This window comes from Hemitrygon akajei, chromosome 5, assembly GCF_048418815.1.
Source record: "Hemitrygon akajei chromosome 5, sHemAka1.3, whole genome shotgun sequence".
Taxonomy (NCBI): Eukaryota; Metazoa; Chordata; class Chondrichthyes; order Myliobatiformes; family Dasyatidae; genus Hemitrygon; species Hemitrygon akajei.
In genome coordinates, this window is record NC_133128.1 from 105,065,732 (window position 1) to 105,092,016 (window position 26,285).

A 26,285-nucleotide genomic window follows, 5' to 3' on the forward strand; every position below is an offset into this window, starting at 1 on the left:
GGCTGTAGTCGGCATGGTTTCCTCAAGGGAAAATCTTACCTGATAAATCTGTTGGAATTCTTTGAAGAAATATCAAGCAGGATAAACAAGGGAGAATCAGTTGATTTTGGGTATTTGGATTTTCAGAAGGCTTCAAGTGTCACATATGAAGCTGCTTAACAAGCTATGAACTCATGGTATTACAGGAAAGATTCCAGCATGGATAAAGCAGTGGCTATTGGCAGGAGGCAAAGAGCGGGAATAAAAGGACCCTTTTCTGGCTGACTGCTGGTGACTAGTTAATCTCCTTTAAGAAAGGAGATAGGAAAACAAAGAACTATCGTCCTGTCAACCTAACATCAGTAGTGGGGAAGATGCTAGAGTCCATTATTAAAGATGGAATAGTGGCATATCTAGATAGCAGTGATAGGATTTGGCCGAGCCAGCATGGATTTACCAAGGGCAAATCATGCTTGACTAATCTAGTGGAGTTTTTCGAGGATGTAACCAGGAAGTTAGACAAGGGAGATCCAGTGGATGTAGTGTACCTCGATTTTCAGAAGGCATTTGATAAGGTCCCACATAGGAGATTGGTGGGTAAAATCAGAGCTCATGGCATTGGGGGGAAGATATTGACATGGATAGAAAACTGGTTGGCAGATAGAAAGCAAAGGGTGAATGGCTGTTTCTCGGAATGGCAGGTGGTGACTAGTGGGGTGCCACAGGGCTCGGTATTGGGACCACAGCTGTTTACGATCTACATAAACGATTTAGATGAAGGCATTGAGAATAACATCAGCAAGTTTGCTGATGATACTAAGCTGGGTGGCAGTGTGACATGTGATGAGGATGTTAGGAGAATTCAGGGTGACTTGGATAGGCTGAGTGAGTGGGCAGATACTTGGCAGATGACGTTTAATGCGAATAAATGTGAGGTTATCCACTTTGGGAGTAGGAACAGGAAGGCAGATTATTATCTGAACGGTGTAGAGTTAGGAAAGGGAGAAATACAAAGAGATCTAGGAATACTTGTTCATCAGTCACTGAAGGTGAATGAGCAAGTGCAGCAGGCAGTGAAGAAGGCTGATGGAATGTTGGCCTTTACTACAAAGGGAATTGAGTACAAGAGCAAGGAAATTCTTTTGCATTTGTACAGGGCCCTGGTGAGACCACATCTGGAGTATTGTGTACAGGTTTGGTCTCCAGGGTTAAGGAAGGACATCCTGGCTATAGAGGTAGTGCAGCGTAGATTCACGAGGTTAATTCCTGGGATGTCTGGACTGTCTTACGCAGAGAGGTTAGAGAGACTGGGCTTGTACACGCTGGAATTAAGGAGATTGAGAGGGGATCTGATTGCAACATATAAGATTATTAAGGGATTGGACAAGATAGAGGCAGGAAATATGTTCCAGATGCTGGGAGAGTCCAGTACCAGAGGGCGTGGTTTGAGAATAAGGAGTAGGTCATTTAAGACAGAGTTAAGGAAAAACTTCTTCTCCCAGAGAGTTGTGGGGGTCTGGAATGCACTACCTAGGAAGGCAGTGGAGGCCAATTCTCTGGATGTTTTCAAGAAGGAGCTAGATAGGTATCTTATGGATAGGGGAATCAAGGGATATGGGGACAAGGCAGGAACCGGGTATTATTAGTAGATGATCAGCCATGATCTCAGAATGGTGGTGCAGGCTCGAAGGGCCGAATGGTCTACTTCTGCACCTATTGTCTATAGTGATAGTCCATAGGGGTCTGTGTTGGGGACAATTCTTTTTATGTTATATGTCAATGATTTTGATGATGGTTATTGATGGCTTTGTTGCAAAATTTGGACATAATATGAAGCTAGGTGGAGGGCTGTTTTGAGGAAGTAGAGGCTACAGAAGGACTTAGACAGATTAGAAAAATGGGCAAAGGTGCAGATGGAATACAGTGTCGGGTATTGTATGGTCGTGTACTTTGGTAGAAGAAATGAAAGGGTTGACTATTTTCTAAATGGAGAGAAAATACAAAAAACTGAAGTGCAAACTCAGTGTGGTGGACATTAGGACCCTGCAGCGGAGCTCTGAATCTGCAGTGTTACTGTTCACGAGAATAATCACGATCACGATTGAAAATAAAGTGGAAATAATAAAACGATCGGAAAGAGGTGAAATGCCATCGGTCATTGGAAAAGCGTTAGGCTACAGTCGGTCAATGAGCGGAACAATTTTAAAGGATAATGTGAGAAAGGCCCTGCCCTGATGAAACTACAATTATTACTAAGCAACACAGTGGTTTAATTATTGGGTTTTGGGGTTTTGAGTTTTTGATCCTCCACATCAACCCGGCATGGACGGCGCTCAGGAGCAATCTGTCACTGGATCGAACTCAGGAACTTCTGTTCCCAAACCCGGCGTTGAAACATACGTTTCTTAAGTGTTTTATATGCATAGAAAGGTAAAATATATACTACATACTAAGACAAACGTGCGACTAACTGATGCTAAATAATACCGGATGTACCTGTTCCAACTTACTTAGTAAGAGGACTTCTGTTTTTTTCTCGATCCTGATCCACAATAATCTACGCACATTCTCCCATATACTATAAGTCATCTCTAGATTACTTATAATACCTAATACAATGTAAATGCTATGTAAAATAGTTGTTATACTGCATTGTTTAGGGAATAATGACAAGAAAATAAAAGTCTATATATACATGCTTGAACAACAAGTGCTGGAAGAGCACTTCTGGGTTTTTTCGATTCACGGTTGATTGAATTCGTGCATGCAGAACTCGCGGATAAGGAGGGCCGACAGGAAAAGTGAGGATGTAATGTTTAAACTTTATAAAGCACCGGTGAGGCCGCACTTGGGAGTATTGTAAGTAGGTTTGGACCTCTTATCTGAGAAAGGATGTGCTGAAACTGGGGAGGGTTCAAAGGAGGTACATGAAAATGATTCCAGGTTGAATGGCTTATCATATGAAGAGCTTCTGATGGCTCTGGGCCTGTATTCACTGAAATTCAGAAGAATGAGGGGCGACCTCATCGAAATCTATCAAAAGTTGAAAGGCTTTGATAGAGTGGATGTGGAGAGCAGGTTTCCACCAGTGGGTAAGTCCAAGACCACAGGACACGGTCTCAGAATAGAGGAATTTCATCAACTAAGACAATGAAAATATTAAATCAACAAGAAGGTAACCTGGAGGGAAGATCACGGTGGAAAAATACCAAGATATACAACGATCCCGAAGGAGCGGAGAGTTTGTCTATGACGGAGTTTGTCGGAAAGTTGCCGTGGGCCGTGCTGGAGCTTCCCTTGACTATGGAGCTGGAAATTGAGAGAGCACATCGTGCGCTCGTCCTGAAGCCTACCCGAGATAGAGCAGATAAGCCACGCTCAATAATAATTAAATTCCTTCGATACAGTACCAAGGCAGAGATTCTACAAAGGGCCTGGGGTAAGAAGAGGGTGTTTTTAGACAATAAATTAATATATTTTGACTAAGATTACCCCCCCCCCATGGTCCTGCAGAAACGTAAAGAATACTCTGAAGTAAAGCGAATACTAAAGCAAGAAAGGATAGATTTCAAACTCTGTACCCTGCTAAATTTCGAGTGTTTTATCAAGATGGGATCCAACTGTATCAGACAGTGGAAGAGGTGACTACAGACATGAAGGCCAGAGGGTTGCCCGTTAGTGTGATCAAACCGAGGGAAAGCCTGGCAGATGAATTATCCCGCTCTGCTTACAGGAGACGGGAGGAGTCCGAGAGAAGTATATCAGGAAGAGACCAGGAGTTTTTCGAGGATAGCCCTCATCCCCTCCAAAAGAGCCATAAGGTTTGGCTAACTTTAAAAATGTTGAGAAGCTAAACGGAAGCAAAAGTATACGGTGATACACCTATCTTGAGAAATACTTATTATAATGTGGATTTTATATTACTTAGTTATTTTTCTGTATTCACTCACTTACTCCTTTTTCCCCACCAAAATGATATATACCGGTATATATATGTGTGCATATATATGTATGTATATATGTATATGATATATATGTGTGTGTGTGTGTGTGTGTGTGTGTGTATAGGAGGAGTACACAGGGGAATCTTTTCTGTGTAATGATTTGTTCACTGACTTTTATGAATACTGCAAGTACTCACAAGTAGGAGCGGTTATCCCCCACAGCTAGACATTTCCTCTAGCTCAACGCAGGGTCATTTACTAGAGACCTCAGCCTTGGAATCACACATTCGTTGCCATTTTTGTTATTATTTGTGTTTTTTCGTTCTTATTTGTTCAGGGAGTAGATCGATAAAGTTTTATTCTGCTAATTTCAATGATACATTGACAGATAAATACAGATGGCTAAGGACAAAGTACAATTCATTTCTTTTAATGTCAATGGGCTATTAAATCCAATCAAACGTAATAGAATTTTATCCAAAATGAAAAAAGAACAAGCCCATGTAGTATATTTACAGGAAACTCATTTAAGTGATAATGAGCACAGAAAACTAAAGAGAATGGACTTCACTAATTTGTTTTTCTCTAAATCAGGACATAGGAGAGGAGTTGCTATTCTTATCTCAAGTAAGCTAAATTTTGAAAATGTATTCAAAATGTGAGATAAAGAGGGCAGATATATTCTGGTAAGGGGGAATATAGACGGAAATTCAGTTACTCTATTGAATATATATGCACCCCTGGGAAGTGATATTGGTTTCTTTCAGAAAATTACTGATATTATGGTAACGGAAACAGAAGGTCTCCTGATATGTGGGGAAGACTTAAATTTACAATTACAACCAAACTTAGACTCTTCCAATAGAAAAACCTATGAAACAAAATCCTTACATAAGAAAGTTAATGCACTTTTTGAGGATGTGGTTTAATTGATACATGGAGGGACCTTTTCCCCAATAGACGAGATTACACTCATTATTCTGCTCTCCATTCTGTATATACAAGAATAGACTATTTCATAACATTTGGAAAAGACAAAGACAAAATAAACACCTGTGAAATTAGGACAATAGATGTAAGTGACCATGCAACTATATATTCATCTGTTGATTTTGACCTACAGCCGAAGAATACTATTTGGAAACTAAATTCAAGTTTACTCAATGATCCATACTATAAGGAACAAATTAAAAATGAAATTGGTCTCTACTTAGAATTTAATGACAATGGAGAGGTTTCACCTCCCATTTTATGGGATACTCTGAAGGCTGTCTTAAGAGGGGAAATAATAGCGATATTTTCATATAAGAAAAAAAATAAGGAATAAAACATTAGAGGAATTACAAAATAGGCTGAAGGAACTAGAGAAAAAAAGCACAAATTGAATTTGGCACAGGATACATTAGGGGAAATTAAAAGAATTAGGAATGAAATTAATCGTTTGGCTACGCAAGAAATCAGGAAAAATTTAATGTTTCTGAAACAGAGACACTATGAAAGTGGATCAAAGTCTATGAAAATACTGGCGTGGAAATTGAAAAAGAAAAGATAGCAGAAAATACAATTCATAGAATTAGGGATCCAAGTACGAAAATGATATAAAATAAGCTCAGTGAAATTCAACAAGCTTTTGAAGTGTTTTACAAAACTCTATATTCCAAAGTTCCAGGGAGAAGCATAACCCAAACTGACACCTTCTTGAATTCTCTAGAGTTACCCACTTTAAGCAAAGAACAAAATAGAACGATGACTGCTTACATAACTGAAGTTGAATTAAAAGCTGCAATTAGTAGCTTTAAATTAAACAAGTCACCAGGATCAGATGGGTATACAGCAGAGTGGTACAAAGAATTTAAAAATTAGTTAATTCCTGTTTTACTCCCCACACTGAACTGGGATCTAAAAAAGGCACAAATGCCACCCACTTGGAAGAAAGCGATAATCTCAGCTATACCGAAAGAAGGCAAGGATAAAATGGAATATGGGTCATTTAGACCAATATCCGTTCTTAATGTAGATTATAGATCATTTACCTCCATCATGGTCAAACAATTAGAGGAGTTTCTACCCATACTGATATGTAACGATCAGACAGATTTTATACAACAACGGCAAACACAAGACAATATACGAAGGACACTTCACATTATGGATCATATACGCAAAAATGAAATCAAAGCAATGGTGATAAGCGTGGACGCTAAAAAGGCAATTGATTCGGTTAATTGGAATTTTCTTTACAGAGTTCTACATAGATTTGGTTTCCAAGACACAATTATTAAAACTATACAGACACTATATGACAACCCTACTGCTAGGATTAAAATCAATGGATATTTATCAAATAGTCTTACCCTAGAAAGGGGCACGAGACAGGGTTGTGCATGGTCACCGGTACTTTTCGCATTATATCTGGAACCATTAGCTCAATACATCAGACAAAATGAAGATATCGGGGGAATTACTATTAAAGGGACAGAGCATAAACTGGCTTGTTACACGGATGACATTTTGATCTATCTATCTATCAACATACTCTTTACCTAAATTGATACAATCCTTTGAACAATATGTTCAATTATCAGGATACAAGATCAACATAGATAAAACCCAATTACTTTCATATAACTATAGCCCACCAAGAGAAATTCAAAGTAGATACCCCTAGGCATGGCACACAGAGTCTTTCAAATATTTGGGCATCATTATGCCAAAAGATTTGGCAAAATTATCAGAATGTATTTATCAGCCTTTATATAAAAAAATTAAGGAAGATACGGCAAGATGGAACCTAACTCCTTTTTTTCAGTCTCAGTTCAAGGATTGAGTCTATTAAAATGAATATACCGCCCAGACTGTTACATCTCTTTCAGACCCTACCAATAGAGATTAATCAGAATCAATTCAATGAATGGAACAAGATGTTATCAAGGTATATTTGGCAGGGTAAAAGGCCTAGAGTTCGTCTCAAAACTTTGCAATTAGCAAAGGAAAAGGGGGGATGGGGCCTACCTTCTCTTAGAGATTATTATTTTGCAGCACAGTTGAGAGCTGTGATATGTTGGTGCAACCCATCATATGACGCTCAATGGAAAAACATTGAGGAGCGGGTACTTCCCATCCCCATACAAGCAATTTTGGCTGATAACAACCTGCAAAGGTACATAAATACTATTGATAACCCATGGGTGAAATTGACTCTTACAATATGGAAAACTACTATAAAAGAATATAATCTAGAGGGAGATATTGCAATTCTTAAATGGTGTGCATATGACTCGGATTTTACACCAAATAAATTGGATGCTAGATTTAAGGACTGGACAGCTAAAGGAATAACAGTTCTTTGCAACATAATGAAAGAAGAAACACTGTTCAGTTTTCAAATGCTTGAAGAGAAACACTTATTAGAAAAACAAGATTTTTATCGGTATTTACAGATGCGACAATATGTTAATAAGACGCTTAAAAATGTAACCAAGGCAAGGACATGCTTGACAGAACTATTTAGAAAAGCATATAATTCAGATAACGGTAGTAAAATCATTTCAAGCATGTATAAGGGGTTGTCAAATGTAAAACACATTCGACCATAAGTTAAAACAAAATGGGAGAAGGAAGGAGGAATAATTATATCTGAGGAAGAATGGACAATAATATAGAGGTATCAATGGAAGTGTACCAGTTCACAGAAATGGAGGGCGTTGGGATGCAAAAACTTGTTAAGATATTTTATTAAACCCTCTCAGAAATCCCATTATGATAGTAACCTCCCTGTTTGCTGGAGAAATTGTGGAAATCAAAATGCAAATCATTATCATATTTTTTGGGACTGTCCTGTTATCAAAGACTATTGGAGGGGAATACACAATGCACTACAAGACATCTTTAATTATGAAATACCCTTAGAGAGTAAGACCATATATTTTGGATATATACCTCAAGAATGGTTGAAAAGAGATAAATATTTAATGAATATACTGTTGGTGGCTGGTAAAAAGACTCTTACTGGGAAATGGTTATTACAGGAGAGCCCAACTTTAAATGCATGGATGGAAATTACAATGGACATTTACAAATGGAGAAGATAACAGCATCTGTTAATCATAAGCTGGAACAATTTGATTCATACTGGGAAAAATGGTTTAACTACATAATGCCTCATAGGCCTGATTTTATTCTCACAAATCAATATGTTGTAAAAAAAAAAGATCACTCCCTACTTGTAGATAGTTTTTTCCTTTCACTTGTTTTTTTTCTTTCCACTCTTTTCTATAAGTGTATACCTCAGATAAATACTATGTGGAGATTTGTGACATATATGATTATATACATGTACAATGTTTGAAATACGTTATATACGTTTAATGATGAACTTCAGTAAAAAAAAATACAAAAAAAAGAAAATGAGAGTAAAATATGTAAATAGTTGTGGGGGTTGAATACTTTTTTAAGGCACTGTAATTAGTTCCTTCATTATCTTTTGATCAAAACCTTGTGATTCACCATAAAATAATCCCATGGATCAAAAATAAATAAACTCACATACCTGTCATGTTCGTATACCTTCTGATATCCTCCAAAGCATTTAGCACTTGACAGTTGGACCAGAGTCATTTTTGTTACTGTAACAAATCAAAGGGCTATTAGTTATGTTTTTCCAATAGCCCAATATGTTCCCAATATGTTTCTATGCAAATGCATAGTTTATCCTGACTATTATTTGGTGAGAGAATGAGTGTCAAACTTAAAATCAAGGCAGACTCCCATTCCTGGATTGCGGGAGATGCTATAGGCTGCAATAGAAAACTTTGGTAAGTTTTCTATCTGACCTGTCCAACCCAGATCTGTAAATAAAGTCATTCACCATTTCAGGACATATACCCAAGTAACCATATAACAATTACAGCACAGAAATAGGACATCTCGGCCCTTCTAGTCCGTGCTGAACGCTTACTCTCACCTAGTCCCACCAACATGCACTCAGCCCATAACCCTCCATTCCTTTCCTGTCCATATACCTGTCTCAATTTTGCTTTAAATGACAATACCGAACCTGCCTCTACCACTTCTACTGGAAGCTCATTCCACACAGCTACCACTCTCTGAATAAAGAAATTCCCCCTCATGTTACCCTTAAACTTTTGCTCCCTAAGTCTCAACTCATATCCTCTTGTTTGAATCTCCCCTCCTCTCAATGGAAAAAGCCTATGCATGTCAACTCTACCTATCCCCCTCATAATTTTAAATACCTCTATCAAGTCCCCCCCTCAACCTTCTATGCTCCAAAGAATAAAGACCTAACTTGTTCAGTCTTTCCGTGTAACTTAGGTGCTGAAACCCAGGTAACATTCTAGTAAATCTTCTCTGTACTCTCTCTATTTTGTTGACATCTTTCCTATAATTTGGTGACCAAAACTGTACACAATACTATAAATTTGGTTTTACCAATGCCTTGTACAATTTTAACATTACATCCCAACTCCTATAATCAATCCTCTGATTTATAAAGGCCAACATACCAAAAGCTTTCTTCACCACCCTATCCAATTGAGATTCCACCTTCAGGGAACTATGCACCATTATTCCTAGATCACTCTGTTCAACTGCACTCTTCAATGCCCTACTATCTACCATGTATGTCCTATTTTGATTATTCCTACCAAAATGTAGCACCTCACACTTATCAGCATTAAACTCCATCTGCCATCGCTCAGCCCACTCTTCTAACTGGCCTAAATCTCTCTGCAAACTTTGAAAACCTACTTCATTATCCACAACGCCACCTACCTTAGTAACATCTGCATACTTAGTAATCCAATTTACCACCTCATCATCCAGATCATTAATGTATATGACGAACAACACTGGACCCAGTACAGATCCCTGAGGCACACCACTAGTGACCGGCTTCCAACCTGACAAACAGTTATCCACCACTACTCTCTGGCATCTCCCATCCAGCCACTGTTGAATCCATTTTACTACTTCAATATTAGTACCTAATGATTGAATCTTCCTAACTAAGCTTCCGTGCGGAACCTTGTCAAACGCCTTACTAAGTCCACGTAGTCAACATCCACTGCTTTACCCTCGTCAACTTTCCTCATAACCTCTTCAAAAAATTCAATAAGATTTGTCAAGCATGACCTTCCACGCACAAATCCATGTTGACTGTTCCTAATCAGACCCTGTCTATCCAGATAATTATATATACCATCTCTAAGAATACTTTCCATTAATTTACCCACCACTGACGTCAAACTTAATTGCTAGGTTTACTCTTAGAATCCTTTTTAAACAATGGAAACACATGAGCAATACGCCAATCCACCGGCACCATCCCCATTTCTAATGACATTTGAAATATTTCTGTCAGAGCCCCTACTATTTCTACTCTAACTTCCCTCAAGATCCTAGGGAATATTCTGTCAGGACGTAGTCACTTTTATATTCTTTAAAAATGCCAGTACTTCCTCTTATCTAATCATCATAGTTTCCATAACTACCGTACTTGTTTCCCTTACCTTACACAATTCAATATCCTTCTCCCTAGTGAATACCGAAGAAAAGAAATTGTTCAAAATCTCCCCCAATCTCTTTTGGCTCCACACATAGCTGTCCACTCTGATTCTGTAAGGGACCAATTTTATCCCTCACTATCCTTTTGCTATTAATATAACTGTAGAAACCCTTCGGATTTATTTTAACCTTACTTGCCAAAGCAACCTTGTATCTTCTTTTAGCTTTTCTGATTTCTCCCTTAAAATTTTTTTTACATTCTTTATATTCCTCAAGCACCTCATTTACTCCATGCTGCCTATATTTATTGTAGAATGCTCTCTTTTTCTGAACCAACTTTCCAATATCGTTTGAAAACCATGGCTCTCTCAAACTTTTAACCTTTCCTTTCAACCTAACAGGAACGTAAAGATTCTGTACCCTCAAAATTTCACCTTTAAATGACCTCCATTTCTCTATTACATCGTTCCCATAAAACAAATTGTCCCAATCCACTCCTTCTAAATCCTTTCACAATTTGGAGAAGGAAGTCTGAGAATCGGAGCAGGAGAGCGGTGGGAGCCACTTTGATTTTTTTCTTCTTCTCATCAGAGTTAAGAGAGGCGGGACTGCGCAGGTGTGTGACATCAGGCAGTGAAGCGCGGAAGATTTAGAAGTAACACAGCCTTATACAGTGGGCAGTGGAGTGAGTTGGGAACAGAGTGAAGGCTTAAGGGCTTGGGCTCAATGGGCTTAGGTGGAAACGGGCGAGGCAAAGTAGGTTTAGGTTTCAGTTTTTCCTGTTATTTGAGGAAAGGGGGAATTATGAGTGTGAGGGCAGCTTGTTGTTCTTGGTGTCGGATGTGGGAGGTCCTGGAGTCTCCTAGCCTCCTGGACATCCACATCTGCGCCAGGTGTGCCAAGCTGCAGCTCGAAAGGGACCGTGTTAGGGAACTGGAGCTGCAGCTCGATGACCTTTGTCTGGTCAGGGAGAGTGAGGAGATGATAAAGAGGAGTTACAGGCAGGTGGTCACACCAGGGCCACGGGAGGCAGACAAGTGGGTCACGGTTAGGAGAGGGAAGGGGAAGAGTCAGGTACTATAGTGGCTGTACCTCTTGTCAATAAGTATTCCTGTTTGAGTACTGTTTGGGGCGACAGCCTACCTGGGGGAAGCAACAGTGGCTGTGTCTCTGGCACACAGTCCGGCCCTGTAGCTCAGAAGGGTAGGGAAAAGAAGAGGAAGGCAGTAGTAATAGGGGACTTGAAAGTTAGGGGGTCAAATAGGTGTTTCTGTGGATGCAGTTAGCAGACCAGGATAGTACGGTAGTTTGCCTCCCTGGTGCCAGGGTCTGGGATATTTCTGATCACATCCAAGATATCCTGAAGTGGGAAGGTGATGAGCCAGAAGTCCTGGTACATATAGGTACCAATGACATAGGTAGGAAAAAGGAAGAGGTCCTGAAATTAGAATATAGGGAGTTAGGAAGGGAGTTAAGAAAAAGGACCGCAAAGGTAGTCATCCTGGAATTACCGCCTGTGCCATGCAACAGTGAGAGTAGGAAATGAGTGAGGTGGAGGATAAATGCGTAGCTATGGGATTGGAGCAGGGGGCAGGGATTCAAGTTTCTGGATCATTGGGATATCTTTTGGGGCAGATGTGACCTGTACAAAAAGGACGGGTTGCACTTGCATCCTAGGGGGACCAATATCCTGGTGGGGAGATTTGCGAAGGCTACTGGGGAGACTTTAAACTAGAATGTTTGGGGGTCAGGAATCAAATTGAAGAGACTAGGAGTGAGGAGGTTAGTTCACAAATAGAGAAAGCTAGTACACAGTGTGTAAGGGAGGGTAGGCAGGTGACAAAGAAGGGGAGCGCTCAGACCGAAAAATATAATAAAGTTGTTTGCACCGTTAAGGATAAGCAGAGAGTAAGAGGTGAAGAGTTTCTTAAATGCATTTATTTTAATGCTAGGAGCATTTTAAGAAAGGTGGATGAGCTTAGAGCATGAATTGATACCTGGAAATATGATGTTGTAGCCATTAGTGAAACATGGTTGCAGGAGGGGTGTGATTGGCAACTAAATATTCCTGGATTTCGTTGCTTCAGGTGTGATAGAATCGGAGGGGCAAGAGGGGGAGGTGAAAATATTGTCAGAGAAAATATTACAGCAGTGCTTTGGCAAGATAGATTAGAGGGCTCGTCTAGGGAGGCTATTTGAATGGAAAAGATGTCGTAACCCTTATAGGGGTGTACTACAGACCACCTAATGGGGAGTGAGAATTGGAGGAGCAAATTTGTAAGGAGATAGCAGATATTTGTAGTAAGCACAAGGTTGTGATTGTGGGAGACTTTAATTTTCCAAACATAGACTGGAAAGCCCATTCTATAAAAGGATTGGATGGTTTGGAGTTTGTAAAATGTGTGCAGGATAGATTTTTGCAGCAATACATAGAGGTGCCAACGAGAGAAGGGGCAGTGTTGGATCTCCTGTTAGGGAATGAGATAGGTCAGGTGACGGAGGTATGTGTTGGGGAGCACTTCAGGTCCAGTGATCACAATGCCATTAGTTTCAATATAATTATGGAGAAGGATAGGACTGGACCCAGGATTGAGATTTTTGATTGGAGAAAGGCTAACTTTGAGGAGATTTGAAAACATTTAGAAGGAGTGGATTGGGACAATTGTTTTATGGGAAGGATGTAATAGAGAAATGGAGGTCATTTAAAGGTGAAATTTTGAAGGTACAGAATCTTTATATTCCCGTTAGGTTGAAAGGAAAGGTTAAAAGTTTGAGAGAGCCATGGTTTTCGAGGGATATTGGAAACTTGGTTCAGAAAAAGGGAGAGATCTGGGGGGTTCCGGTGATGTCATCGTCAAGAATGGCAGCTTAAGTCACTAACTCCTCCGGAAAAATGCGTATTAAGCCCCGTTAACCCATCAAATATAATATTTTTCAAAAAATATTTGAACTGAAAAGAGGGGCAAGAATGGGGAAAAGTAATGGAAATAAAAAAGCGAGACTACCCGACCACGTGCTAGTGAGCCAGACACTGGGCCTCGTTCAGGTGAAGCGGCAAATATCTTCGAAATCCTGAAAGAAATAATGGAGTTTCAGAAAGAAATAAAGTAGCAGCTCAGTGATATTCAGTCAGAGCTCGCCAGCTTCAATCAAAAAATAGCGGTGGCAGAGACTCGAATTGAGAAAGTGGAAGATCGCGTTCAAAACGTGGAACGGATACTGAGTAAGACAATAAAAATATTACACCACCAAGAAGGTAAACTGCTTGACCTGGAGGGAAGATCACAGCAGAAAAATATCAGAATCTACAACGTTCCTGAAGGAGTGGATGATGAAGTTTGTCGGAAAGTTACTGTGGGATGCGCTGCATCTTCCCTCGGATATGAAGCTGGAAGTCAAAAGAGCCCACCGCACGCTTGTCCTGAAATCTACCCAGGATAGAAAGCCATGCTCAATAATAATTAAATTCCTTCAGTATAGCACCAAGGTGGAGATTCTACGAAGGGCCTGGGGTAAGAAGAGAGTGTTTTTCGATGATAAATTAATATACCTCGACCAAGATTACCCCCCCCCCCACCCACAGTCCTGCAGAAATGCAAAGAATACTCTGAAGTAAAGCCAGTACTAAAGCAAAAAAAGATTAGATTTCAAACTCTGTACCCTTCGAGTGTTTTATGACAACGGGACGCGGTTATACCAGATATTGGAAGAGGTGACTACAGACATGAAGGCCAGAGGGTTGCCCGTCAGCATGACCAAACCGAGAGAAAGCCTGGCTGAGGAATTATCCTGCTCCGCTTGGGAAATAGTATGAGAATCAAGAAGGCAGGAGACGGGAGGAGGCCCAGAGAAATATATCGGAAGGAGACCGGGAGTTTCCCAAAGACAGTCCTCACCCCCTTCAGAGGAGCCATAAGGTTTGGCTAACTTTAAAAATGTTGAGAAGCTAAACGGAAGCAAAAGTAGACGGTGATATACCTATCTCAAGAAATACTTATTATAATGTGGATTTTATATACTTTGTTCTTTATTCGCTCACTTACTCCTTTTTCCCCACCAAAATGAAAATATATATATATATGTATGTAATATATGTGTTTGTGTATGTATATATATATTTGTGTGTGTGTGTATATATAGGAGTACACAGGGAAACCTTTTCTGTGTAATGGATTTGTTCACTGACTTTTATGAATACTGCAATGGGGGCCCTCAACTCACAAGTAGAAGGGGTTATCCCCCACAGCTAGACATTTCCTCTAGCTCAACGCAGGGTCATCTACTAGAGACCTCAGCCTTGGAATCATACTTTTGTTGCCATTTTTGTTATTATTTGCGTTTCTTGGTTCTTATTTGTTCAGGGAGTAGATCAATTAAGTTTTATTCTAATTTCAATGATACATTGACAGATAAATACAGATGGCTAGGGACAAGGTAAAATTCATTTCTTTTAATGTCAATGGGCTATTAAATCCAATCAAACGTAAGAGAATTTTATCCAATTTGGAACAATTTGATTCATACTGGGAAAAATGGTTTAACTACATAATGCCTCATAGGCCTGATTTTATTCTCACAAATCAATGAATCTGTTGTAAAAAAAAAGATCACTCCCTACTTGTACATTGTTCTTTCCTTTTGCTTGTTTTTGATTTCCACTCTTTTCTATATGTGTGTACCTCAGATAAATACTTTGTAGAGATTTGTGATATATATGATTATGATATATATATATAGAATGTCTGAAATACATCTTATGGAAATGTTTGATGATGAACTTCAATAAAAAATAAATTACAAAAAAAGAAAAAGGGAGAGATTTACAATAAATATAGGCAGCATGGAGTAAATGAGGTGATCAAGGAATATAAAGAATGTAAAAAAGGTCATGTTTGACAAATCTTATTGTATTTTTTGAAGAGGTTACTAGGAAAGTTGACGAGGGTAAAGCAGTGGATGTTGTCTATATGGACTTCAGTAAGGCCTTTGACAAGGTTAGTTAGGAAGATTCAATCATTTGGTATTAATATTGAAGTAGTAAAATGGATTCAACAGTGGCTGGCTAGTGAAGAAAGCTTTTGGTATGCTGGCCTTTATTGATCAGAGCATTGAGTATAGGAGTTGGAATGTAATGTTAAAATTATACAAGGCATTGGTGAGGCCAAATTTGGAGTATTGTGTACAGTTCTGGTCACAGAATTATAGGAAAGATGTCAATAGAGAGAGTACAGAGGAGATTTACTAGAATGTAACCTGGGTTTCAGCACCTAAGTTGCAGAGAAAGGTTGAATAAGTAAGGTCTTTATTGTTTGGAGCGTAGAAGGTTGAGGGGGGACTTGATAGAGGTATTTAAAATTATGAGGGGGATAGATAGAGTTGACGTGGATAGGCTTTTTCCATTGAGAGGAGGGGAGGTTCAAACAAGAGGACATGAGTTGAGAGTTAACGCACAAAAGTTTAGGAGTACCATGAGAGGGAACTTCTTTACTCAGAGCTGTGTGGAACGAGTGGAAGTGATAGAGGCAGGTTTGATTTTGTCATTTTTAAAAAATTGGATAGGTATATGGACAGGAAAGGAATGGAGGGTTATGGGCTACATGCAGTTAGGTGGGACTAGGTGAGAGTAAGCGTTCAGCATGGACTAGAAGGGCCAAGATGGCCTGTTTCTGTGCTGTAATTGTTATATGGTTATCTGCTCAAAGTTAGCCTTTCTCCAATCGAAAATCTCAACCCTGGGTCCAGACCTATCCTTCTCCATAATTATATTGAAACTAATGGCTTTGTGGTCACTGGACCTGAAGTGCTCCCCAACACATACCTCCGTCACCTGACCTACCTCATTCCCTAACAGGGGATCCAACACTGTCCCTTCTGTGGCTGGTACCTCTATGTACTGATGCAAAAATCTATCCTGCACACATTTTACAAATTCCAAACCATCCAGCCCTTTTACAGAATGTATCCACTCCTTACACACTTTCTATACTCCTGAATGTGTGCACAATATAGCTACAAGAAAAAGTTCTGTGAACCTTTTGCAATTACTTGGTTTTCTGCATTATTCTTAAGATGTGGTCTGCTCTTCATCTAAGTCACAATAATAGACAAATACAATCTGCCTAAACTAATAACACACAGACAATTGCACTTGTCATCAATATTGAGTACACCACTTAAACAATCAGTCTAGGTTCATAGAAGTTTGTGAATCTCTGGGGTAATACCTTCTACAAAAGCTATTTTGAGTCAGGTGTTCCAATCAATGAATGCTGAAGGAGATGAAACAGAACCCAAGGGTAACAGCAAAGGACCTTCAGAAATTTCTAAAACTTGCTGTTTATGTCTTAAAAACTTATCTCTGTTCATGTGTCCACGATAAGAAAAACACTGTTCATGGAAGGACACCACAGAGGAAACCACTGCTCTCTCACAAAACACTGCTGCATGTCTCAAATATGCAAAAGACCACCTCGTTAATCTATAATGCCTCTGAGACAATGCTATGTGAAAAGATGAGACAAAACATAGAAACATAGAAAACCTATAGCACAATACAAGCCCTTTGGCCCAGAAAGCTGCACTGAACATGTCCTTACCTTAAAAATTACCTAGGGTTACCCATAGCCCTCTATTTTTCTGAGCTCCACGTACCTGTCCAGGAGTCTCTTAAAAGACCCTCTTGTATCCACCTCCATCACCGTCACTGGCAGCCCATTCCACACACTCACCACTCTCTGTGTAAAAAAACTTACTCCAGACATCTCCTCTGCACCTACTTCCAAGCACCTTAAAACTGTACCCTCTCGTGATAGCCATTTCAGCCCTGGGAAAAAGCCTCTGACTATCCACATGATCAATGCCTCTCATCATCTTATACACCTCTATCAGGTCACCTCTCAGCCTCCATCCATAAATTTGCTGATCCAGTTTTCCACATTATCATCCAGACTTTCTTGAAAAACTCTATACGATTGGTTACACACAACCTATCATGCACAAACAATCCCTAATCAGGCTCTGTCATTAAAAATATTTAAATGTCTGGAACCTTAAAATACCTTCCAATAATTTCCATACTACTGACGTCAAGTTCACTGACCAATAATTTCCCCGCTTATTCTTCGAGCCTTTCTTAATCATCAGTACATTAGCTATCCTTCAATCCTCTGGCACCTTATCTTTTTAAATTTTAAATGCCTCTGCTCGTGCACCTGCAATTTCTGCATAGCCTTCACAAGATCCAAGGAAAAACAATATCAAGCTCTGGGGATTTATCTACCCTAATTTACCTCAAGACACTCCTCTGTATTCCATATATGATCCATATATGATTGTAGTTTTGCCTCACTCTATAGAAAGTGTGACCAACTCCTGAGTAAATACATATGCAAAAAATTCCACTTAAGATCCCATCTCTTTTGGCTCCATACAGAGATGACCACACTGGTCTTCAAGAGGGCTACTTTTGTCCCTTAACATCCTTTTGCTCTTTACGTATGTGTAGAAGCTGGGATTCTTCTTCACCTTATCTGGTAGAACAATCTCATCTCTTCTTTTAGCTCTCTTGATTTTCCTTGTAAGCATTCTCTTGATTTTCTTCTACACCTCAAATACCTCGTTTATTTGTTACCTATACCTGCAATGCATCTCCTTCTTTTTCACCAGGATCTCAATATCTTGCAAAAAACAAGGTTCCCTAAACATGTTAATCTTGCCTTTTATTCTGACAAGAACATACAAAACCTGTACTCCTGAAAATTTCACTTTTGAAGGGCTGCCACATACTAAGCATCCCTTTGTTAGAAAACAATCTGTCCCAACCCACACTTGCTAGATCCCTTCTGATGCCATCAAAACTGTTTTTACCCCAATTTAGAAACTCAACCCAAAGATCAGTCCTATCCTTCTCAAAAATTATCTTGAAATTAATGGAATTATGATCACTGGATCCAAAGTGTTCCCCCTACATACATTTCTGTCACCTTCTTTGAAGCATTCCTTAATAGTAGATCTAGTATTGTACTCTCTCCAGTTGGGTCCTCTATATATTGAGTAAGGGAACTTTCCTGAACACATTTGACAAACTCTATCCCATCCAGCCATTTGGAATGTCAAAATCAACTGCTATTATAACACTGTTATTTTGCAACTGCTATATCCCTACAAATTTGCTCCTCCAAATCTTACGGATTACTGGGTGACCTGTTAACATGGTCACCCTTTTGTCTGCTCCACTCATATAGTCTTAGTATACAGGCCCTAAATATTAAAATTGGCCATTCCCCAATCCATGACCTTAACTTCTGGAACATATTTATCTCTTTCCATAACTACTTTAAAACTCAGAGAATTACAGTCACTATCACCAAAATACATTCCCAATGACATTTCAAAACCTTGCAAACCACATTCCCTACTGCTTTTGCACTAGTACTTTTAAATCAAAGATCTCAGGGCACTTTTAAGGTTAATACCAGAATAACCTTATGGAGAAGATCCTGAAATCCTGACAAATTTATGAACATTTGGAGAGGCATAGTTTTTTACGCAGAGTGGTGAGTGCATGGAATGGGCTGCCAGCAGTGGTGGTGGAGGCAGAAACAATAGGGTCTTTTAAGAGACTCCTGGATGGCTACTTAGAGCTTAAAAAAATAGAGGGGGTGGGTAAGCCTAGGTAGTTCTAAGGTAAGGACATGTTCGGCACAGCTTTGTAGGCTGAAGGGCCTGTATTGTGCTGTAGGTTTTCTATCTTTTAATAGGTCATTCAGTTCCATTTGCATGTCAACATCTCTGAAGATCTATCTTGGCCCCAACATAAATTCTTCTTCGCATTTACAAAGAAGACACATCAGTGGCTATATTTCATTAGCAGATAGAGGAGATTTGGTAATTCACCAAAAGCACAAGCAAATTTCTATAGATATACCATGGAGAATGTTCTGTCTAATTATATCACTGTCCAGTGTTGAGACATAATGCACAGGAAAAGAAAAAAAAGTACATACTGTTGTGAACTCAGCCAACTCCGTCCATTGAGGCCATATTCAAAAGGTAACTCCTTCAGAAAGCAGGATGCATCATTAATTTGATGCATTAGATATATGACATAATTTGAAGCAGTGAGTGAGAGAGACATCGGTGCAGGGCAGAACCATTTGAAAATGGTTACCAAGTTAAGAGCTTGTGGTGTTATAGGAAAGTTACTGGCATGGCTAGAGCATTGGCTGATTGATAGGAGACAGCGAGTGGGTTTAAAAGGATCCTTGTCTGGTTGGCTGCCAGTGAATAGTGGTGTTCTGCTGGGGTTGGTGTTGGGACCACTTCTTTTTATGTTATATGTAAATGATTTAGATGATGGAATAGATGGTTTTGTTGTCAAGTTTGCAGTAGAAATGAAGATTGGTGGAGAGGCAGGTAGTGTTGAGGAAACAGGTAGGCTGCAGAAGGATTTAGACAGATTAGGAGAATGGGCAAGAAAGTGGCAAATGAAATGCAATGTTGGAAAATGCATGGTCATGCACTTTGGTAGTAGAAATAAATGTGCAGACTATTTTCTAAGTGAGGAGAAAATCCAAAAATCTGAGATGCAAAGGGACTTGGAAGTCCTTGTGCAGAACACCCTAAAGGTTAACTTGCAGATAGAATCAATGGTGAGGAAGGCAAATGAAATGCTAGAATTCATTTCAAGAGGTCTAGGATACAAGAGCAGGGATGTGATGCTTTATAAGGCACTGGTGAGGCCTCCCCTTGAGGACTGTGAACAGTTTTGGGATCTTCATCTAAAAGATGTGCTAGCATTGGAGAGGGTTCAGAGGAGATCCTAGGATGATTCCATGAATGAAAGGGAAAAAGGGAGAAACATCTGAGAATGTTTGATAGCTCTGGGTCTGTACTCACTGGAATTTAGGAGGATAATGGGAGATCTCAATGAGACCTATCGAATGTTAAATGGTGGAAAGGATGTTTACCATGGTGGGCAAGTCTAGAACAAGAGGACACAGGATAAAGGGTTGTCCATTTAAAACAGAGATGCAGAGAAATTTCTTTAGCCAGAAGGTGGAGAATTTGTGGAATTTATTACCATAGACATGGCACCAAAGGTTATAGGGAGAAGGCCAGGGAGTGGGGCTGAGGAGTGGAAAAAAAGGAGCAGCCATGATTGAATGGCAGAGCAGACTCGATGGGTCAAATGGCCTAATTGTGCTCCTATGTCTTATGGAAAAGTACAAGCCTATTCATGAGCAAGTCATAATTTGAAGTAACGAGTGAAAGACATCATTATAGGGTGAGAGCATTTGAAAAGAACAAGTCTTATTGGGAGTGAGTTTTATTTGAGCCAATAAAAAAGATGGGAGGTGTAAGTGTAGTGGTCAGTGTGTGAGTGAGCCAGTGTTAGAATGGGAGGCTTTGGCTCAACAGGTTTCACTGAGAACAGGCCTGGGCAAGCACAGGCAGAAGTTCTAAGTTTCTAGTACATTCTTTTTTCCCTCTTTCTTTGTACAGAGCTAGTGCACTGAGAATGAGTCCACAGTTAGTGGTATGTTCTTTTTGTCACGCAGGTGAGAAACTGCTAGAAAATTCAGCAGTCTAATGAACAAAGAGGCATTTAAAAGAGAGAGATAACCCTTTTAATTGTGACCTTGAGAGAGAGAGTATGGCGACAGCTGAGACACGAGCTGGGAAGTCACTATGGTAACAGCTCAGAGCGGTTGAGCAAACGAACGGCTGGAATTTTGAATGGAATATAAAAAGTTGAGGCTTTTGGTCTGATAACGGCAGAGGAAACAAGACACAGGAGAATTGCGGAAGCTACCCAAGAAACCACTGGTGGAGTTTAAGACCACCACGAGGGTGGAGGCCACGGACCGATTAATTTTGACCCGTGATTACCAGTGCGGGTAAGAGCTTGCTTGTGGGGGTCTGCTGGTGCTGAACCCGTGCCATGGGTTAGTAGACCGTTCCCTAGAAGGGACTCTGTCCATCTGTGTCTGTGTGGGGTTCACACGAAGTGACTGTAAAGACTTTGGAAGCAAGAACAACTAAAGCTGCCAACTTAAACATCAACTCAATTAACTCTCTCTCTCTCCATCAATTCAACTCGACGCAACACAAAGTGAACTGAACTGCTTAAACTTACCTGACACTGTAAGACTGATATGTACCTCCAGGACTATTATCTTTGTATCCACACACACATTTATAGGGGGAGAGGGAGAGAGAGAGAGAGAGAGAGATAATCTCTCTCTCTATATATATTAGTTTATAACCTGTATCGTTTTATCTGGTTTTAATGATATTAATTCATAGTAGTAATAAATATAGTTTTAATTTATAGTAAACCAGACTCCAGGTGTGTTCCATTTCTGCTGGTCCTTTTCAACTTGTCACGGGATTCGAGACATTTGTGTGAGATGTGGGTACTCTGGCAGACCTCAGGTATCCCTGAAAACTACATCTGCACAAAGTACATTGAGCTGCAGCTCCTTAGACAATGTGTTAAGGAACTGGAGCTGCAGCTCGATGACCTTTGGGTTATACAGCAGAATGAAGTGATAGATCAGAGCTACAGGGAGGTAGACACTACTAAGTTGCAGGAGGCAGGTACCTGGGTGACTATTAGGAGAGGGAAAGGGAATGGGCTGCTACTGTAGAGTACCCCTGTTACCGTTTTCCTCAATAATAAGCCGTAGCAACTGAGGCCTGGCTCTGTGGCTCAGGAAGGAATGAAAAGGAATGCAGTAATGATAGGGGATTCCATAGTTCGAGAAGCAGACAGGATCTTCTCTGGACATGAGAGACCCAGATAGTGTTTTGCCTCCCAGATGTCTGAGTCACGGAAATCTCAAATCATGTCCATGGCATTCAGGAAGAGTAAGCAAAGTCGTAGTATATATTGTTATCAAGGACAGTGGAAGGAAAAGGGAGGAGGTCCTGAAGAGAGAATACAGGGAGTTAGGAAGAAAGCTGAAAAGCAGGACCTCCAAGTCAGTACCTCGGGGTTGCTGCCTGTGTCACACGCAGTGAGTGCAAGGATAGGGTGATTTTGCAGATGAATGCATGGCTAAGGAATTGATGCTAGGGGCAGGGCTTCAGTTTTCTTATCACTGGAATCTCTTCTGGGGAAGATATGATCTGCACAAAAAGGATATGTTAAACATTAACCTGAGGGATACCAATATCCTTGTAGGCAAGTTTGCTAGAGCTTTTGGGGAGGGTTTAAACTGACTTGACAGGGCAATGGGAACCAGAGTGATAGGACTGAGAATCAGGCAGTTGGTTTATATGTAGATGCATTATGTAGTGAAACTGTGAGGAAGGACAGGGAGATGATATGGCAAAATTGCAATCAACAAGATGAGAAGCGTAAATTCAAAAAGGGTGATGAATACAGGACTGAAGATGTTATATTTGAATGTACGCAGTATATGGAATAAGGTAGATGATCCATTGATGTTTGTCATCTACATCAACAGTCCGGCTGATAATGTGGTTAACTGGATCAACATATTTGCAGATGACTCCCAAGATTGGGAGTGTTGTGGACAGCAAAGAAAACCACCAAACCTTGCAGTGGGGTCTGAAGCAGTTGGAAAAATGGCAGGTGGAATTTAATGCAGAGAAGTACAAGGTGTTGCACTTCAGTAGGACCAACCAGGGTAGGTCTTATACAGTGAACAGTAGGGCACTGAGGAGTGCTGTAGAACAAAGGAATCTGGAAAAACAGGTCCATAATTCATTGAAAATAGCGTCACAGGTTGATAGGGTCAGAAGGAAAGCTTTTGGCAAATTGGCCTTCATAAATCAAAGTATTAAGTACAGGAGATGGCATGTTATGTTGAAATTATATAAGACATTGCTGAGGCCTAATTTGGAGTATTATGTGCACTTTTGGTCACCTACCTATGGGAAAGACGTAAATAAGGTTGAAAGCGTACAGAGAAAATGGCTGGAGAACATGAGCTATATGCAAAAATTGAATAGGTTAGGACTCTATTTCTTGGAACATAGAAGGTTAAGGGGAGATTTGATAGAGGTATACAAAATTTTGAAGGGTGTAGATAGATTTTTCCACTGAAGTTGGGTGGGACTGCAACTAGAGGTCATGGGTTAAAGGTGAAAGGTGAAATGTTTAAGGGGAACATGAAGGAAAACATCTTTACTCAGAGGGTTGAACGAGTTGCCAGCACAAGTGGTTCTTGCAAGTTCAGTTTCAACGTTTAAGAGAAGTTTGGATAAGTACATGGATGGGAGGGGTATGGAGGGCTTTGGCCTGGGTGTAGGTTGATGGGACCAGGCAGCTTAATTGGTTCAGAATTGACTTGCTGGGCCAAACAGCCTGTTTCTGTGCTGTATTTTTCTATTACTCTGACATATATGTATTTTGATAAATAAATTTACTTTGAATTTTGAAGACCCTATTGGGAGTTATACAGGTCTGCAAACAATGGCCAGGATGTGGGATAAAAATTGCAATGGAAAATAGAAGACATGTAAAAAGTGAAATCTTATGACAGTCATGGAGGATTTCAATATACAGGTAGATTGGGAAAAAGAGATGAATCTGTAGAATGTATACAAGCTGGCTTTTTAGAGCAGTTTGTGGTTATTCTGGATTGGGTGTTGTACAATAACAGGAACCCTTAGTGATAGAATACACCCTGCAGTTTCAGAGGGAGAAGCTGAAACCAGTATTAGAAGCATGAGAGATGAGCTGGCCAAAGTTGATTGGAAGGGGACACTAGCAGAGCAGCAATGGTGGTCTTCTGGGGACAATTCACAAGGCACAGGATGGATACATCCCAAAGATGAAGTATTCTAAAGGAAGGATGAGGCAACCATGGCTGACAAAGGAAGTCAAAGACAGCGCAAAAGCTAAAGACAGGGCATGTAATATAGCAAATATTGGTGAGAACTTCAGGATTGGGAAGCTTTTAAAAACCAGAGGGCAACTAAACGAGTCCAAAGTTGATAAAACATACAGGGCAGTACAGGCCATTCGGCCCACAATGTTGTGCTGACCCTTAAACCCTGCTTTCCATATAACCCTCCACCTTAAATTCCTCCATATACATGAAGGTAAACTAGCCAATAATATAAAAGAGGGTAACAAAAGTTTCCTGACGAAGGGTCTCCGCCCGAAACGTCGACAGTACTTCTCCTTATAGATGCTGCCTGGCCTGCTGTGTTCCACCAGCATTTTGTGTGTGTTGTTTGAATTTCCAGCGTCTGCAGATTTCCTCGTGTTTGCATAACAAAAGTTTTAGTTTCAGATATACAGTACTAAGCAAAGGGCTTAGGCACATATATACACGTATAGCTAGGGAGCCTAAGATGTTTTGCACAATACTGTAGTAATTTTATATATTGTACTGTACTGCTGCCGCAAAAAAACACACACACTTAAGTTATTTTTTATATTTCTTATTTGAACTTTAAGTACACTTTTTATGTACTGATCTGTACTACTGCTGTAATACAACGGATTTCACAACTACGGAAGTGATAATAAGCCTGATTCTGAGCCTCTCAGACATGCTTAATTTCAACAAGAGCATGATCGACTTTCATCCTCAGCACTAGATTCCACTCAGACCCAAACTCGATCCACACTTAGCAACTGGGGATTCACTGCTGGGTAAAAATTTACTACACCTGTCCCTACACCTTCTCTCTTACCACCATTCAGGGCCCCAAAGAGTCCTTCCAGGAGAGGCAACACTTCACTTGTGAGTCTGTTGGGGTCATCTATTGCATCCAGTGCTCCTGGAGCGGCCTCCTCTACATCAGCGAGACCCAACGCAGATTGGGGGACCACTTTGTCGAGCACCTCCGCTCAGTCCGCCACAAGAGACAGGATCTCCCAGTTGCCACTCACTTCAACTCTGCTTCACATTCCCATTCCGATATGTCCATACATGGCCTCCACTACTGCCATGATGAGGCCAAACTCAGGTTGGAGGAGCAACACCTCATACACTGTTTGGGCAGTCTTCAGCCCCTTGGTATGAACATTGAATTCTCCAACTTCCGGTAATTCCCTCCCTCTCCCTTCCCCCATCCCACTTTCATTCTGCCTCCTCTTCCAGCTGCCTATCACCTCTCTCATGATTCTGTCTTCTACTACCCATAGTGCTTTCCCCTTATGTTCCTTCTTCACCTTTCCCGCCTATCCCCTCCCTCCTTCCCCTCCCCATCCCTTGATCTTTCCTCTGATTGGTTTTTCACCTGGCACCTTCCCACCCTCTCCCCACCTTCTTTATAGGGCCCCTGCCCCCTTCTTCTTCAGTCCTGACAAAGGGTCTCGGCCCGAAACGTTGACTGCTCGTTTCCACAGATGCTGCCCAACCCGCTGAGTTCTTCCAGCTTGTTTGTACATGTTGGGTAAAAATTCACCCTGTCATGCCCAGAAATTTTATCTCAATTCAGTCCTTAATGATTGATCCCTTCGAGTCAGCACCCTGGTTCTACATACCGCAATCATGGGAAACCACAACAATGAATTTACCCAATTAAGCCTTGCAAAAAGGTCATGCATTTCTTCATCTCCCTTTCTAATAATTTCAGGGAGTGCAGACCAAGTCAGCATAATCAAACCTCTCACCCTCGTTACACCACTAACCTCAGGAACATACCCAGTGAGTACAATGAGAAAATCACAAACATTTGCAAATAGCAAAGGCAGCAAGTTGGCCAAAAATGTAGGCTGCAAAATGGCTTAATTAACTTACAGAATTTCACTTTTATATGGCAGTGTTGGGACTACTCATTTAAGGATATCCGGATGGCAGTAAAGCATCAGCGGCTGAGCTGAACTGACTGCAGAGCTGTCAGAGCAACCCA

General features: G+C 40.4%; 1 protein-coding gene across 2 annotated transcripts in view; it reads right to left on the reverse strand.

The window, feature by feature from the left end:
- esd (esterase D/formylglutathione hydrolase) overlaps positions 1-26,285 on the reverse strand; it is a 53,122-nt gene that overhangs the window by 24,293 nt on the left and 2,544 nt on the right. The window contains exons 2-3 of one of the 2 annotated variants that reach the window (XM_073046171.1): positions 13,451-13,517; positions 8,473-8,548 (exon numbers count right to left, since the gene is read on the reverse strand). In XM_073046171.1, coding sequence (XP_072902272.1) covers positions 8,473-8,540 — 68 coding nt within the window. In that variant the 5' untranslated portion in view covers positions 8,541-8,548; positions 13,451-13,517. The remainder of the gene's footprint in view (positions 1-8,472; positions 8,549-13,450; positions 13,518-26,285) is intronic. The other variant, XM_073046170.1, reaches the window with a different exon arrangement.